Source organism: Takifugu rubripes, chromosome 12, assembly GCF_901000725.2.
Source record: "Takifugu rubripes chromosome 12, fTakRub1.2, whole genome shotgun sequence".
NCBI classification, from domain to species: domain Eukaryota; kingdom Metazoa; phylum Chordata; class Actinopteri; order Tetraodontiformes; family Tetraodontidae; genus Takifugu; species Takifugu rubripes.
This window is the reverse complement of record NC_042296.1, coordinates 11,571,778-11,587,374: the sequence shown is the minus strand read 5'-3', so window position 1 is coordinate 11,587,374 and position 15,597 is coordinate 11,571,778. Positions and strand designations below refer to the sequence as shown.

At 46.3% G+C, this 15,597-nt stretch overlaps 1 protein-coding gene across 2 annotated transcripts; it reads right to left on the bottom strand.

The window, feature by feature from the left end:
- Positions 1-5,518: 5,518 nt before the first annotated feature.
- Positions 5,519-15,040, bottom strand: LOC101065757 (Y+L amino acid transporter 2-like). Of its 2 annotated transcripts, XM_003969375.3 has the most exons (12): positions 14,807-15,037; positions 12,537-12,856; positions 12,281-12,456; positions 12,046-12,188; positions 11,506-11,631; positions 11,204-11,348; positions 10,739-10,862; positions 9,144-9,247; positions 8,948-9,044; positions 8,695-8,844; positions 7,234-7,417; positions 5,519-6,878 (listed from the first exon to the last, which is right to left on the bottom strand). In XM_003969375.3, the coding sequence occupies exons 2-12, from the start codon at positions 12,663-12,665 to the stop codon at positions 6,784-6,786; spliced, it is 1,473 nt and encodes a 490-aa protein (XP_003969424.1). In that variant the 5' UTR covers positions 12,666-12,856; positions 14,807-15,037; the 3' UTR covers positions 5,519-6,783. The 2 variants fall into 2 exon arrangements, with proteins under 2 accessions (XP_003969424.1, XP_029701094.1); XM_029845234.1 differs by lacking the exons at positions 5,519-6,878; positions 7,234-7,417 and adding an exon at positions 7,444-8,336 and having other exon boundaries at positions 14,807-15,040.
- Positions 15,041-15,597: the final 557 nt, after the last annotated feature.

Sequence of the window (15,597 nt, the reverse complement as noted above, 5' to 3'; positions counted from 1 at the left end):
TCGTAAATTCCTCTTCCTTCATTCCTGAAATATCTCCTCAGACGATGTGCTTGATGATAAAATGGAGCCCGGTTCTGGAGTTGCCGAGGCCGACCCACAACCCCGGCGCTGCCACAAACCCTCGTCTGAACGCTTGTTTCAAACGAGGGAGACAAACATCTCCGATGGCAACCAGGAAACAAATCAAGGGTTCCTCCTCTTTCTCCCTTTTCTCTCAGCCTTAGTTCAGTCCCAGCATGAGTGCGTGCACACACACACACACACACACACACACACACACACACACACACACACACCAAAACCAGCCAAAATGTCCTCACTTTCTGAAAACTGTCCTCACTTTGCTATTAGAATACAGATTTTGGTACTGAGTAGGTAGCAAGTAGAATACACACACACACACACAGACACACAGACACACAGACACACACACACAGGCACACAGACGCACACACACACACACACGTATGTTAGGCTGGCATCGGATGTATCGGACCCTTGGGAACGCCACATCCTTGCCACCATGAAAACTCAGCAGCTCTGCTGGGAAACACAAAGGTCGAACTGGCAGGCGTGACGCCGGGAGCATGAGCTCATGACTGGCGCCGCCACACACACGCGGGCGATGCCAAATCTCTTCGGACCCGAGCAGGAAGCTCGCCTGAAATGTGATCAACGGGATCCTGTCGGACTCAGCAGAACCCGGCGGGTCATTCTGCCCCTGCGTGGCTGTTTATTTCCATCCCGGAGGCGACGTTGAACGCACTCATAGACGTGAACCTCAAATACTGAAGGCAGCGTCTATTATAATGAGGTCCTTCTTTCACACTGCGGGGGTGTTGGGGGGTGAAGGGTGGGGGGGGGGGGGGTATGGGGGGGCGGGGAGGGGGGGGGGTGGCTGTCACATATGAACGCAGGCAGTTTGCATAATGTTCCACTCAGGTTCTCCAGAACTTTCCCAGTGTTTTGGTCTAAGCCTCCAGGAGAGGCAGCCCTAAAACTGCCCAGAATGGCTCGGCTCGGCTCCACGTGCACCGTGCACGCCTGCGAACTTTACTCTTCTCGAAAGGGTGATATACAGGGGTGGCCAGACAGACAAGGATGGGGGGGGGGGTCAGACTGTGCAGAGATTTATTTAACAACGGATGACAAGTGGGAAATGATCCGGGGAAACGTGAAATCTGATGTAGCTTCGCATCGCCGTGCACGCCTCCCGTGCACGCCTCCCGCAGCACTGGCACGAGAGGCTGCAGCGAGGAGGCGCGTTGCTATGGTGTGGGAAGATTTCAGAGAGCGGCAGGGGGGCGGGGGGGGGGGGGGGGGTGATGGAGAGAGAGGTCGCAGGGCATGAGGGTGTTTGGATGAGGAGCGAGGCTGGCGGAGGGATGGGGATGGCAGTAAACTAAATGCAACCAGGACGGAGGTGAGGGACAGGGGCAACCGGGGTAACCGGGGCAACCGGGGTAACCGGGGTAACCGGGGTAACCCCCCCCCAAACAATCTGCTAAACCTGCTCAAATTAAAACACCTCCAGCTTCATCTCCAAACACAAGAGGCGCTGCTAACAAGGCACAGCTGCTGGAAAGCTGTATCTCTATCTCATGCTTTATTCATGAAACCCCGCAGATGACCCTCTGAGTGGCCCCCAGCTTCGGTAACGGGGGGGGGGGGGGGGCAACTGAGTGGCAAACATGACAACACAGCTGAGGGAGGCAGGAGGGCCATTTTGCTGCTGCATCGCATCGCGATTTTCCAAACTATAGACGGCCATAGAGGACGTGTGTGAGGCGCGTGCGTTGTGGCCTGAAGCGACGTCGCTCTATAAATTCTTAGAGTGCGGCCGCCCCCTGCTGGTGGATGACAGGTACAACACCATGGCAACAGGAGATGAACGTAGGCAAAAACAAAGAAAAGATTTATACGAAACGGCTTCGGTTCGGATTTATGCCCGAGCAACAAGTTGGAGTTGAGGAAATGAACCTTTTTTTGATGGATTCATTTTGTACATTTTAATTGTATTTATTTTTCTGAGGAATTCCACAAATACCGTGAATTAAGAAAATAAATCCTGTCCATCAGTTTAAGGCAACAAAAATGTAAATCAGCAGGTTTTTCCAGCGTCACGACCATCAGGAGCCGGTCGATATCTTCCAATCAACTACTGAACACAACACGATAGAGAGGAGACCGGTCCTCTGTTACCAGGACACGAATTTGGCTTTTCAGGGGAACATTTCTAACTGCAGCTCGCTCGCACAGGTGGAAACGCTCCTCTCAACTGTGCACCCAACACGCCTCATTTAAAGGCCCCGCATCGACCTAGAATCGATTCTTTCCACAATCTGAACGTGCACAAACAATCCTGATTCGGTTTCAATGAAACATTAATCGTCGTCAGCTGACTGCGCCTCTCGGGGAGGTGAGAGTGAGTCCTGATCCTTCACGCGTGACTTCATCGCGAGTTATGGGTTCAAATGACGATTCCAGCTTATCCTACATATGATTCCACATTATGACACTTTTCCACACGCAAAATGCCTTTACATTACTTATTTATCTTTCTTTTTTGGGATATCCCTGGAGATGAAATCTCTTTTGAGGGAGCCCCAACACTGGAGGGGACCCCATTATAAACTACAGACCATTTTAACTACAGAAACAGAAGGAACACAAGCTGAAATTTAATGTAAGACAGGTGGAGGTGTAAATAATGGATCTCCCGCACAATAAACCCAGTGCTGGGGTCGACGTGTCGTCTTCTCGGATTCTGCAGCAGCCTGAAGAACATTTGAGAGTCTCTCAGGTTCGGAGCCTTTCTGGTTATTAAACATAAGCGGCATTTTTTTTCTCTAGTGACTTAAGTAGAGAAAGCAAATAAACGACCCCCACTTCGAGCCACAGTCGGTCCTGCTGGTTTCAGGATGGGCTCCTGAACGCTGATGTTTCACGGTGTGTCAGAATTCTGAAGCCCACTTACGTTTGAACTGTCTGCGGCAGGCACTGGGCCTCCAGCGGGCTCTGCTCCGGATCCAGTTCAGGCGCTGATGCAGCTCCATGACGCTCAGCTGGTGCCGGGGCCGGGTGCTTCTGCCCAGTAGAGGCGCTGCCAGCGGGGCATCAGCGGGACCAGCGGACCTCTGTAAGGTTCTGGACGCTGCTCGGATAGATTTCCTCTGCACTCGGTTATCTTTTATGCATGAGTCCGTGGAACCTGACCCCCCCACCCAGTCACAGAGAGTCATCACCCTGCTGAAATGTGATGCCCCTGCAGGTGGGGCCGCACCTGGAGAGGGAAGGCACGCACGCGCTGCCAGTGTTTTATAGTGAAGTGATTTCATTCACAACTTGAAACGAAATTTCCCAGCGATGCTCAGTCACTATTTTTCCAAAATGCAATTGTGCTTTAAAAATACACACCACGTCGTGTTTACAGTTTGTCAACAAAGGAAAACGTTTTAATCCAAAGTAAAAAATCTATTTTGTCATAGACAAATCCTTGCTGCGCTCTCAGTGAGAGAAAATGGCGTGAAATACCTCGGAGAAAGAATAAAGTTTGGCGATAGTGAGGCTCCCGGCTGCTCTGGAAACGCGCTTACGCTCACATCCTGTAGGTGGCGGTAATGCACCGAGTAGCTGACGCCTAAATAATGCAAAACTAAACTTTTATGAAGTTATCGTTCATAAAGATTAAGCAATCTATCTTTTCAAATCAACAAAACAAAAAAATCCCAAATGTCCAACTTTGAAAAAACAATAACTTGCGCGTTTTAGCTTATATGGTTAACTTCCATGAAATAAGAAGATATTTTAGAACTATTTACATATAAAATAAAAACATATCTAGACATATATCTAAATATCCGTCAGATTGTAGACTTCGATGCCCATCGCTCATTAAAGGCACCTTAAGTTGTAATAAAAGCATGTGAATCTGTGCAGTTATAAAGTTTTTGGTGGGGGGCTCGTTAGAAAAACGCTTCGGGGTTGCGAACGTTCCAGCGGCCGTCGGCAACTATTCATAAATCATAATCAAACTCATCCCTTTATCTTCTAAACATTGACTTAACGACCAGATCGTAGTTTGTTCCGTTTTAAAACCTTTTTTCTGGATTGCGCGTGACCGTTGAAGCGGACAGACGTCACATTGGGCGGAGCTGTTTTTTTTAACAATGAAACTTTATCAAAACACTTCAACACTAAAATGTATAGGAAAATAATTTGTCATATAATTCTTATTCTATGTTTCTATACTTGTACTGTATTTGTGGGTTGTTAGTACAAGTAGAAGTAATTCAAATGCACTCCTCCGGATGAACAAAATTAGGTTTATATTTTAGACTTTGTGCCTGGATTAAATCATTATTCCTCGAACTTCAAAGTCATAATTTGTGCCTGAAACTCGTTCCGTGTGTAAACATGCATCACATGATTTGTTTAAACAGTATTTTTTTAATTTAGGAAACTCATAAATCGTCCTTAACCCTGATTGTCCTCTTTTTAAAGCTTATTCTGCAAACAATAGATTGGTATAACCAGTTGATGGCTTGAGTGTGAAATGCAGAGAGAAATATTTAATCTAATGATCCAAACAGAGATGTATCTGCAAACATTAACGCCCTTAAGCGTTACAACAGACTTTCTTTTCAAGAAATAATAAGGAGCAGCTAATTATTGTTGAAGGCTGTAGGTGGATTTTTGAGACGACTCTCATCAGGTCATCTAATGTGGCTTCCATTGCACAGATCTGCCTTTTCAAGGTTTATGTGTGGAATTTCCTGCCTTTATAGTAGGATTGGGACTATTAGTTGTGTCGTGCAGAAGTTAGAATCCAACTTTTAACAAGAACCAAGCAGCTAAGTCAAGAGGTTCATCATTACTTTAAAAACTGAAGGTCAGTCAGGCCGTAAAATGGCAAAAATGGTGAAAGTGCAGTTGCAGAAACCATCAGGTGCCACCATGAAACTGGCCCAAGAGTTCCCTCTGCTGCTGAGGAAGCTCATCCCAGTTCTAGTCGCAGACGCGTCTCCATCCGCTGTTCAGGAGACTGAGTCGGATCTTTACAGTCAAAAACCACGACCAAGGCAACGTAATGTTCAGAGATTTGTTTGGGCCAGGAAACAGAAGGACCAGTAGAACTCTGTGCTTTGGTCTAATGAGCACAACTTTCAGATCTTTGGTTCCACCCGACGTGTCTTTGTGACAGTCATCAAAGCAAAGACAAGAGAACCAGTCAGTATCTGGTTTGACCACCACCATTGGGAACAATCTTGGAGCGAAACAGGCCTTTTCTTGGACATAAAGGACTTAAATCTAAAAAGAATCCAGGAAATGTATAAAGTCATCATCAGTAATGGTCATTGTAGCCATTTTGATGTTAGTCAATTAGTCATCTAACCAGGTTAGAAACTCTAATTTAGTTGTTTTTGTGAAGTCGTAAATATAAATATTTTAAAACGTCCTACTGGGGGGCACAGCGCCCCCTGCTGGGGGAGGTGCAGTTAGTTGTGATCACAGTTGATGACGTTAAAACACCTTTAATCAAACACAATATGACGTGAAAAGTTGTTGAAAGCACCACAACATAGTTGTACAGTAAAAATAAAAACAGGATCAAACAGTGATACTTGCAAAATGTACGTGCACACACTTTTATCATAAATGTGAAAAAAGATAGAATATACTTCAAGTCTAAAACGTTTACCTGTAGAGTAGATACATGGTTATAACAAACATCGATAACTTACTGAAAGATGCTGAAAATCGACTATTAAATCTCTCTGTGCTTCTGTTGGCTGGTGCTGTTTAAGACACAAGAATGGTTTAATCCAAGGCCTAAATAATCTCATTACTGACAAAGTGCTTCGTGATTTCAAACGGACGCGATATCTGGTCTCTGGTTAAAGGAACAGGTGAGGCCAGTGGCCGATCCCCCTCACAGAAGGCACGTACACACCCAACACTGCGACATCATACAGCTACCACTCCTCTACTAAAGCATATTAACGGCTTTGGCTACCAAGCGTGAAAACATGGTTCAAGTTTCTGAACGTTTTACAGAGAAAAAAAAAACCCCAAAACACTTAAAATACAGATGTTGCACCCAGAGTGGAAAAAATATCACCAAGCTGCTGATTGTTTACCTGAAGTATTGTCAGATTACGTCGATTGACACCCTCCTTACGACTCTTTGATGGTCAATTAAAGAAAGAAACAGAGGTAGTTACATGACGTACGGCAGAATGACACTTTAGCAAAAGTACCAACATCAAACAGGAAGCCCCAGAAAACAAAACAACCCTGAAATTAATGATTTAAAGGTATCTGGAACAAAAAGTTTTCACAGCACGACAGTTGAAAACACCCCCCTCCTTCCGTTTGAATCCTTTAGTTTGACTGCATAACGGAACGTGTAACTTGAAGCTCAAATGTGCCGATTTAAGCTTTGCAGCTAACAGAGGAGCTACGTGACCTGTGTGGTCTCCCTGTGCCAACGGGCACTCCCTCACATCTCAATGGGCGGCTTTTAGCATCTCCGAACAAATTTGTAGTGTGTTTGTGCACAAGATCATGTTAGTGGCGACTGTGGAACCGGTTCTGAGTGGGTGCACGTGAAGGTGCAACTGTGCATGTCTGAAGACTATCCTGTACAACATCTTAATCGAGCTGTGGCAGATTGTGTTGAGATCTACTCCACGACTCCTCTACTAATTTGGACCCTCAGTCTTAGTTTGTCTGCTCCCGTTTCATCCCTCCACGCCGTATTTTGGGTCTTTTGATGCTCCTTTATTTCATCTTCTCCGGGTCGATATTGTCCAGGTCAATATCAGGAGAGGCCAAACAACACATGCACACTTTCTGTGTCAATAACGAGATCTTGTCTGCAATGACAGAGAAAGAAAATTCACATTCCGACACCTTCAGAGCAGCCTCAGTAGTATTTGGGGCCATTTAGACGACTTTCTAAAGGAAGAGAAGGCTCCGGACGTGTCCTCCTGAGACCATTTACCAAAAATCAACCCAGTTTATAAAGTCATTTGGAAATTTGAGAAGAGAGAAAGTGAATGAGTGAGTGAGTGCTCGAGGCACGGGCAGTCTGACAGAAGCAAACAGCTTATGTTAACAGTGGATGGTATTTTAGTTGTTACAGGCAGAAAGGGGGCAAGTCTTAATTACAATCCCGTACATAGAAACCCCCAAGATGTCTGCAGAGCAGTGCTGCCACAGGCCTCTTACCCAGGATCTTCCTGAGGAAGGCTGGTCTGGAGTTGGAAGGCCTGTAGACGCAGATGTAGTAGACCGGTGCTCCAGATAAGGCCACGCTGATCCCCACCAGAGAGTTGATGGTGTCACTGTAGAGCGGAACCACCACCAAGAAGATGCTGCATATGCAGTAGACGATTGGGAAAAACAACGATAGCTGCAAGAGAACAGAGAAATGGGTTTGAAAGTCATCATAAGATGGACATGATGAGATTAAACTGGGTCCATAAAGCCGTGGCTCTAATGTCCCTCAATTACGGAGACAGCCCTCAAAGCAGTTTAGAGAACAAACAGGAGAATCCAATTAGCTCTCAACATTGTCATTTCTATGAAAAAGTATATAAATAAGTGACATGTAATAATGCTGAATAATAAAGTCTAACTATTATTAATATTATTTTTGTTCTTACCAACTGAAACCCATGACCTGAAATATTAAAGCATCTTAATACTTGATCTAATGACCAGCGAGCTGCCAGTTCCTCATTCAAAATCATTTTGTACAAGACGGCACTTAAAATAAAATGTCCGTGGTCAAAAGATCAAAGAACCCAGACATCAAAGACAATCTTCTTTGTCGGAAGGAAAAAGAAAGGAGCAAACGAAGCAGACTGGTAGCACTTCTCAGAAGCTCAGCATCAGACTGGTGGATGAGAGACAGCCCGTTCTTCTGGAACAGCTTCAGAAGGACAATGAGCGGTGGGACATTCAAGACGGTGGCTGAAGAACGGCTGAAGGGAGCCGCTGAGCTGATCCTGGCTGTGGGAGCCAGGCTCTGCATGGTGGTGCACACATGTGGTGGAGCTGAGCATCATCAGAGAGCTGGGGGAGCGTCGGCGCCCGGAGAGGGAGGTGGACGCCGTCACAAGACTCATTGGTGGAACTGAGGATGAACAAGTGGGTTCCTTGAGGACCAGAGGAGGGTTCCAGGACCATCCAGGAGAGCAGCACTATTCTCAAGTCTGGTTTTCTGGGACTCTGATGTTTGCAAGCGAGTCTGATGTTGGCATCAAGGACGTTCTCAAGGTCGTCTGTCCAGAGATGCTGGGAGGATCTGCTGCTGAAAACCTTCCTGACTGATGAGAGAAAGCAGCTGATTTAATTTTGTTGTTTTAAATATTTGTTCTGTGCAAATAAACTAAGAATTCTAGAAAAAAAACCCAAACAAACTGTGATGGATTCTTGAGTAAGAGATGAAGTCTGTCAATGTGTAAACACGAGAACCAAAAGCTGCTGACTTCTTTAACGCTACGAGCCGATAATCTCCCGTGTTTACAGGAAACATCACAGTTAAAAAAGCAGCATGTGTCCTCCCTCTGCACAGTGGGGGGTGATACGCGATACACACTGCATGACTAGGCAATGCTAGAAGCCTCGGCATTTCCAAAAGCTCAATTACTTTGCAAATGTTTTTTAAATAAAAGGCAAAACCACCTTAACAGGCCGATGAAGATCAGGAGCCTTGAAGCGAAGGTAGATCTGGCTGGCTATTGACAAGCCGATGAAGAGCCAGTAGTTAAAACTGAAGTAATTAATTAACTGGAAAACGTCAGGCACAGACAGGTACAGCAAAGCCATCGCGCCCTGAAAAGTTCACAAGAAACACAAAGTCAACCAGCAAACAATGAAATTAAGCAGCAGCAGAAGAATCGGAGGTGGTCTGAAATATGAGAAGTGAGACACTGACGTTGAAAAGCAGGGCGGGTATGGGCGTGAAGCGTTCGATGTGGATCATGCAGAGAGCGTCGGGTAGCTGACCTTCTCTGGATCCAACAAAAAACAACCTGGAGAGCAGCACAAAGGTCAGGCGACGCATTCCTGAGCAGGCAGAGCTCCGTCTGCAGCAGAGTCAGCCGGCGGTGCATCCGGGTGCGTTTGCTCACCTGGAGGCAGCGATAATGGACGAGTTGAGGCCTCCGTAGCAAGAAATGGCCACAGACAGAGGGATGATCCATCGAGCCCACCCAAGCACCTCATCGGCAAATGTCTGGGGAAAGTTGCAACCGTCAAAAGACAACATTCTATGGACAACGTTCCTGTCTAGCACGTTAAGCTATGAAACGCGCGCCGTGCTTATTAGCTATGCAACCATTACGTTTCTGTGGTTTGATTTTTCCCCTTTAGAATAACAGAGTTCATTGAGGAGATGTAAGAAGAGGACAAGCGCCAGAGCTGTAGACACTTCTGGGTAGAATTAGCAGATCAACAGGGTGAGATATCAGCAGGAGACGCAGCAGCGCGATCATCAATGCCGCCTCCGCTTTAGGCTTTTCACCTGCTGGGACAGGAAGTGAGAGGCGTTCATTCACCGCTGCGCGCTCCTTTCAAAGCTTTAGAAAAACACAAGTGCTCAAATGCAAATCCTTCCTCAGCCAAGCTGCCGCACAGACGCGAGCAGAGTCGATTACAGGAGCATTTCTGGCCAACATCCTGCTCTTTGTGTAAAAACCTTCCCATGGAATGTCGCCCGTAGCTTCACACTGCTCGTGAGGCACTAAGGGCCCATCAGAACCCCACCGACCAGCTTCTGATGCACTCACAGCGTGCACACACATATTTCCCACCATGAGGTGTGGAACAGCTGCGATGAGCCGAGACGAACATTCACTGTTCCCATTTCGTGCTCTGCCTCATCTGCCGGGGGGGGGGAGGGGGGGGGGCTGGTTACCCTGGTGGCATCTGGTTCAGGCTAGTGGAAACAAGCTAATCTTTTTTCTTTCTTCTCCAGGATCCACCCTGTCCAGGTTGTGGTTTAGTTCTAAACTACACTCATCTATACATTCCATACGCTACTGATTAATTGGATTTAATAGATTTAATTAAATGATTCCATCTATTGATTGATAATAATATAATGTTTGGTCTCCTGTACCGTACTGAGCCGGTTTGTGACAGCTTTAAGACCTCACGCACGTCCCACCGGAGGGTCCGATGTACAGAACAGCGTCCGATGTGGGAAAGCTTCAGAGTAAACAACATTTACGTTTGTTCGCGAATGACAAATCCGGTCAAGCAAGGTTTAACTACAGGGGACAGGGTGGAATGGTGGAGATATGTAGATGATGACATCAAAGCACTGTCACACTCAAAACCACCAAGCCTGTTGAGCTCGTCCTCCACCAGTGCTGTAATCGCATCAGCAACTTCCCCCGTTCCTGTGTGGAGCGCTAACGACTTTATCTAGATGAGACTTTCATCATAATCTGGTCTCCTACAGACGATATCAATGAAACAGATACTAGCGCCGGTGACTGCAGAGTGACTGTCCACAACAGGAAGGAGTGGCCAGATGGCTTCAATTTGGATAAGTTCTGCTATGCCCTAACAGAGTTACCGGGTAGGCATGAGGCAACGGCCGATCCAATCTTTCCCATCTGTTTTTTTCAGCCCAACAAATATTAGAATGAAAGACGAATCTCTGCCGTCTGCACAACAACAGACATCATTTGGGCTCCACCAGGCGTCTGCAGATACTCACCACAGCAACCGCTTCGCTGGCCAGCACCGCGTTAGCATCCATGACGATGTAATAGGCGATATTGGTCAAGATGTAGATAATTGTGACAATAGGCATGGAGATAGCAATGGACAAGGGCAGATTCCTGTGGAAGGCAAGGAGAGAAACTCGTATTCATGGACATTTGAGCCGTCAGGACTGTGGAACATCTGAGACGGATCAGCCAAGCGGTGCAAATATTGGCAGGTCAATAGTAGCTAGTCTGGCTACACAGAAGTCGGAGCCTCCTTTTTGCTAAAGCCCACATTAAAAAACACATTAGCATGGTGAGAGGAACACTGTGGTGCACAATGTCCTTTACTGATAAAAAAAACCCAAAACAATGTCATAGAAAGAAGATATTTACAGTTCTCCCCTCACATGGAACTCATAATGGAAATCTAAAAATGTTTGTACAGGTGGAGAAAAACCCAACACACATCGCACCTCTCTGGGTTTTTGATCTCCTCTGTGATGTAGTTGAGTGTGTCCCAACCAGAATAGGAATACAGAGCCGAATAGAGCGCCAGGGCCATGTTACCAGGGTCCAACTTGGATCCTTTAAACGAATCTTCAAAGTTTTGATCAAAACCTGCAACGACAGTATTTTTAATGGTTGATTTGCTCCACTAAAGACAATTTAAAAAAAAAAAGAAGAAGAATATTCAGTGTTCCTTTTTGGTCATTCAAATACAGATACATTAAAAAATGTAACTTTTGTAACAGAGTTTGAACAGAATCCATCCTACCTTGGCCCAACCTGACCAGGCCAGTTATGATAATAAGAATTAGAGCTAGAACTTTGGCCACAGTGGAGATGACCTGCAGAATCGCTCCCCACTTCACCTTCATACAGTTCACATACGTCAGCAGACCTGCAAAAGAAGAAGCAGAAGCTTTTTTAAAAAAAAAAAATTACAGAAGCAATGTTTACCTCATTACTGAGTAAATAACAGCTGAATACTGAATATTAACAGAGTGTCTACAGGCATGTCTGACTTGAGCATGCACCAAAATAATCACATAGCAGAGCCAAAAAAAGCCCATAGAACATTATAAATGTGTTATAAAACTGCTGTGTGTAATAAATGAAAGATAAAGCCATAACCCAATGGCGCCAGCACCACAGTCGTGCTTTTGATAAGCACTACATTATTAGTTTTGCAGCTAACACAACTAATTGGAGAATTTTAGCTCCACATTTTTAACATTTTTTCCAGACACCTTTCATTTCCATGCCTCCTCCTCAGTCCAACACGCAACTTGAAAGAATTAAAAGAAAAACTTGCATATAATGAAGGCAGCGATAAGGCGGACGGCGTCGTAGGGGGCTGAGCAGGTAGGATAGAAAGGCTGGACAAGGTAGTTGGAAAAGGTCAGAGCTATGACCGCCTGACAGGCTGGTTCCACCATCAGCAGGGACGTCCAAAGTCTGCAGCAAAATAAGAAACAGTCAAATACAGGAAATCTTATTTTAGGAGGAGGACCAAAAACAGGCTTTAGACACAATGTGGGGCTAAATACCGTATAAAAGCCACGAAACCACCAAAGGCTTCCAGAATATAGGCATAGGAGGCCCCGGATTTACGGATAGTGGTGCCCAGTTCTGCATAGCATAAAGCTCCAAACACAGAAAATATTCCCCCGATGGCCCACACGATGAGCGACATACCAAACGAGCCAGTGTGCAGAAGAACCCCCTAGAAGATAAGTTCAAGTAGCGAATTAGCATATTTAAAAGTCACGGCAAAGCAACCGAATCAAAAAGACGGGCTCTTACCTTAGGCGACACAAAAATGCCGGAACCAATCATGTTTCCGACAATGAGACAGACCCCGTGAAGGAGGGAAATCTCCTGCTTCAGCTGCACGCTGCTGCCCTGAGGCGCCGGCGCCGCCTCAGCCACCATCCTGAGGCAGATGTGGTGCCAAGCCCCGACTCAAGAGGGTAATGACGATGAGAGTGGCGAAGAAGGAAAACCAAAGGCGGCGAACAGATGACGAGGGGGAGGAGCGGGCGTGGACGAGACGGTGGGAGAGTCAGTCCCACTCACAGCCGAAGCCTTAAGACATCTGCTGGTCGGACCTCCACACAGATGATCTGCAAAAATAAAGAAAATGCATCATGTCGCCCACAAAACTTCCACATATCAGGCAAATACAGGGAGTCCTTAAAAGAGTCTCTCGCCGAAACATTAGGGACGGCAAAGAGAAGAAAAGCCTCGGCAAAACCGACAGATTCCCCCATCTCTGAGGAGGATGGGGCCTCCATGCCAAATCCATGTCACAGCGTTACAGAAATGGAAGGAAGTGGATTTGGCCACTAATTAACCGGCCGGATACGTCGTCAAGCACAGGCGTTGCCAAATCCACCTATTTCTAGACAGAAAAAAGGGGATTTGCTCCGTCGGCCACGATGAATATCAGGGCACCCTCTGGATCAGGGTGCTGGGGAAGGTCAAAGGTGGTCAAATAAAGGAAGCACACACACACCGACGCCTTCTTTAGGCTTCAGAACACTCGCCATCATCACAGATGAGGAGGAGAAGCAGGAGAAACGCAGACAAGACGCACACATTAGCCCAAACGGGCCTTAAATAAGGGAAGACAGCGAGTCAAAAACAGGGACAAGGACACAAGAAGTAGAGGAGAGAAAAGAAGCAGCCGCCACCCACAGATATGGTTACTTCGCCCTACAGCCAGGAGATAACAGAACCCATCCGATGGAATGTGAGGAAACCTGAAAGAAACACTGTAATAAACCCTCACAGCTTCACTCCTCACACAAAAAAAGAAACAACCACATTATGGACTGGGAACATGCAGTTCATGGGGAGAGAGGACAACAAAGGCAATTTGGAATTCAGAAGGCAAATTAGGAGAGATTAGTGTGGACCCTGGAAGAGAAGAGTTGTCCGCTAGGATAATGATCCAGCTGGGTTCCTCCTCATAGTGCCCCAGCTTTAGCAAACCTCAGCCTCACCCACGAGTTTTTCGGGGCAAACCAACCTACCGTGGAGCAGGGTCCCGTAAAAGTCTCTGTAAATGACTCTTTACGGGGGTTTCCTGCAATGGAAACGTGCCTATGGGGGGGGGTGAGGGGCCAGGTTGTGTCACACCTGGGCCCACTTTGTCCACCCGGCTACAGTGGACGTGGCGGCTGGGTTCTGATGGACACAGCGGCACCAGATATTGATGATCTTTGTCCAAACACGGTGAACTTGTGAGAGCTATAACTCAGAGGGATGCAGAAAGTGGCTCTGCGACCTGGATCATAGCAACAGTTGATATCGCTGGTCTTCCTGGTTACAGTTACCACAGCATCATAAAGGCAACATTGATTCCAGCAGCTTTTGGAATGATGGTCAAATAAGGCTCGTTGCACAGACGCAACTATGTGTCCTCTACCTAATTTTCTGAATCGGCTCTTGTTTGAACGGGGAAAATCCCGTGACCAGTAAGACTTTACGGGCATCATGTTACAGTTTAACCCAACATGGCTGCTACATCCCCCTCCACTCGGCTTCACTCTGTGTGCTAAAACACTTAACTTTACATAAATGTCAGTTTAATTATCGGACGCTCGTGCTCAGCACTGATGGGTAAAGTCAATATGCCCTCACGAAGTTGCTAGAAATGAAGGTTTTGACTCGGTTCTCCTGGATCCGCTTTCAGAGTTACACACGAAGAACTCCAAAATTAAACAGTCTTCCACCAACATCACATTTACAGTCTGCAAAAACGCGCAAATGACGTTGACGTGTATCAACACCGTCCTGAACACGCGCCCGACATATTGCGAGCATGTAACCAGCAGCCAACACATGTGAAACGTGACATTAATGCCGATTCTGCAGGCTAAAGATGACAGTTACAGCAGCGACGCTAACCGAGGTGACGTGTGACGCAATATCCCAGATGCGCTGGTCCCGAGGCACGTGCTGATAAACTAGGGCAGCGATGGACATGACTGGAAAGGCTTCAAAAACAGCCCAGCGACAGCGTTCAAGCCGATTCCTCTGCGTACAGTTAGAAATGTAGATGTAATCACCTTAGTCCGGAAGCCAGGCCTGTTTCTTCTCCACAGGTGAGGAGAGAAAGACCAAACCTGAGGTCGGAACTTCGGCTAAGTCAGTACGCTGCTACTTCCTTGGATCAACGGCTGCCGCGGGATGTCTGACTCCGCCCTGTGACGGACCGACGGGAGGAAGAAGATATTCCTGCATCCCGGCTGCTCCTGGTGGAACACCGGCATCCAGCGCCCCTTTTATCGGTGTACTAAAGACACAGAAATCCATAAAGACTCCCAGGTTAATGGGAGCTGGGAGCAAACCGCCCTCGGCGCATTGATCTGTGATTATGAAGGGGTGATGCGGCATGTGCAGACATGTTTACCTTTAAGCATTCTTCTCCTTCTTTTCCAGATTTAAATAGGTCATTCTCTTTAATACTCTCTTACATCACTTTTATGACACTATTTGCTTGGAAAACATTGTCTAGGAAAGGAATAGGTTCCATAAATGCGTGGCTTTACGACTACGTAATTCTGTCGCAACAACCCTTTGAACTCTACACATTCATATCATTCCTGAATATTTGAACATAAATAGCGTTGGAATCATTTTCGGGATATTTCGAAAATCAGAAAACTACATCAACAGACTCGACACTGCCAAAATCACCCGATAAATACCATCACATTTGTCTTTAAAACCGCGGTGAACTATCGTGCCTGTTATCAGTCGTGTTTGACTTGGTGTGGCTTTGGTGGCTGCCAGTATTGTTTTTATTTTTATTTTTATGGTACATCGGAATGGAAAGTAATTAATGAACATGTTTATT

Bases quoted from the DNA above. Each gene is read 5' to 3' on its own strand.
- LOC101065757 (XM_003969375.3), bottom strand. From the start codon at position 12,665: ATGGTGGCTGAGGCGGCGCCGGCGCCTCAGGGCAGCAGCGTGCAGCTG. The intron at 11,349-11,505 runs GTAGGATGGATT...CTGTCGTTGCAG, and splicing joins CCTGGTCAGGTTGGGCCAAG to GTTTTGATCAAAACTTTGAA. The intron at 9,045-9,143 runs GTGAGCAAACGC...GCTGCTCTCCAG, and splicing joins TCCATTATCGCTGCCTCCAG to GTTGTTTTTTGTTGGATCCA.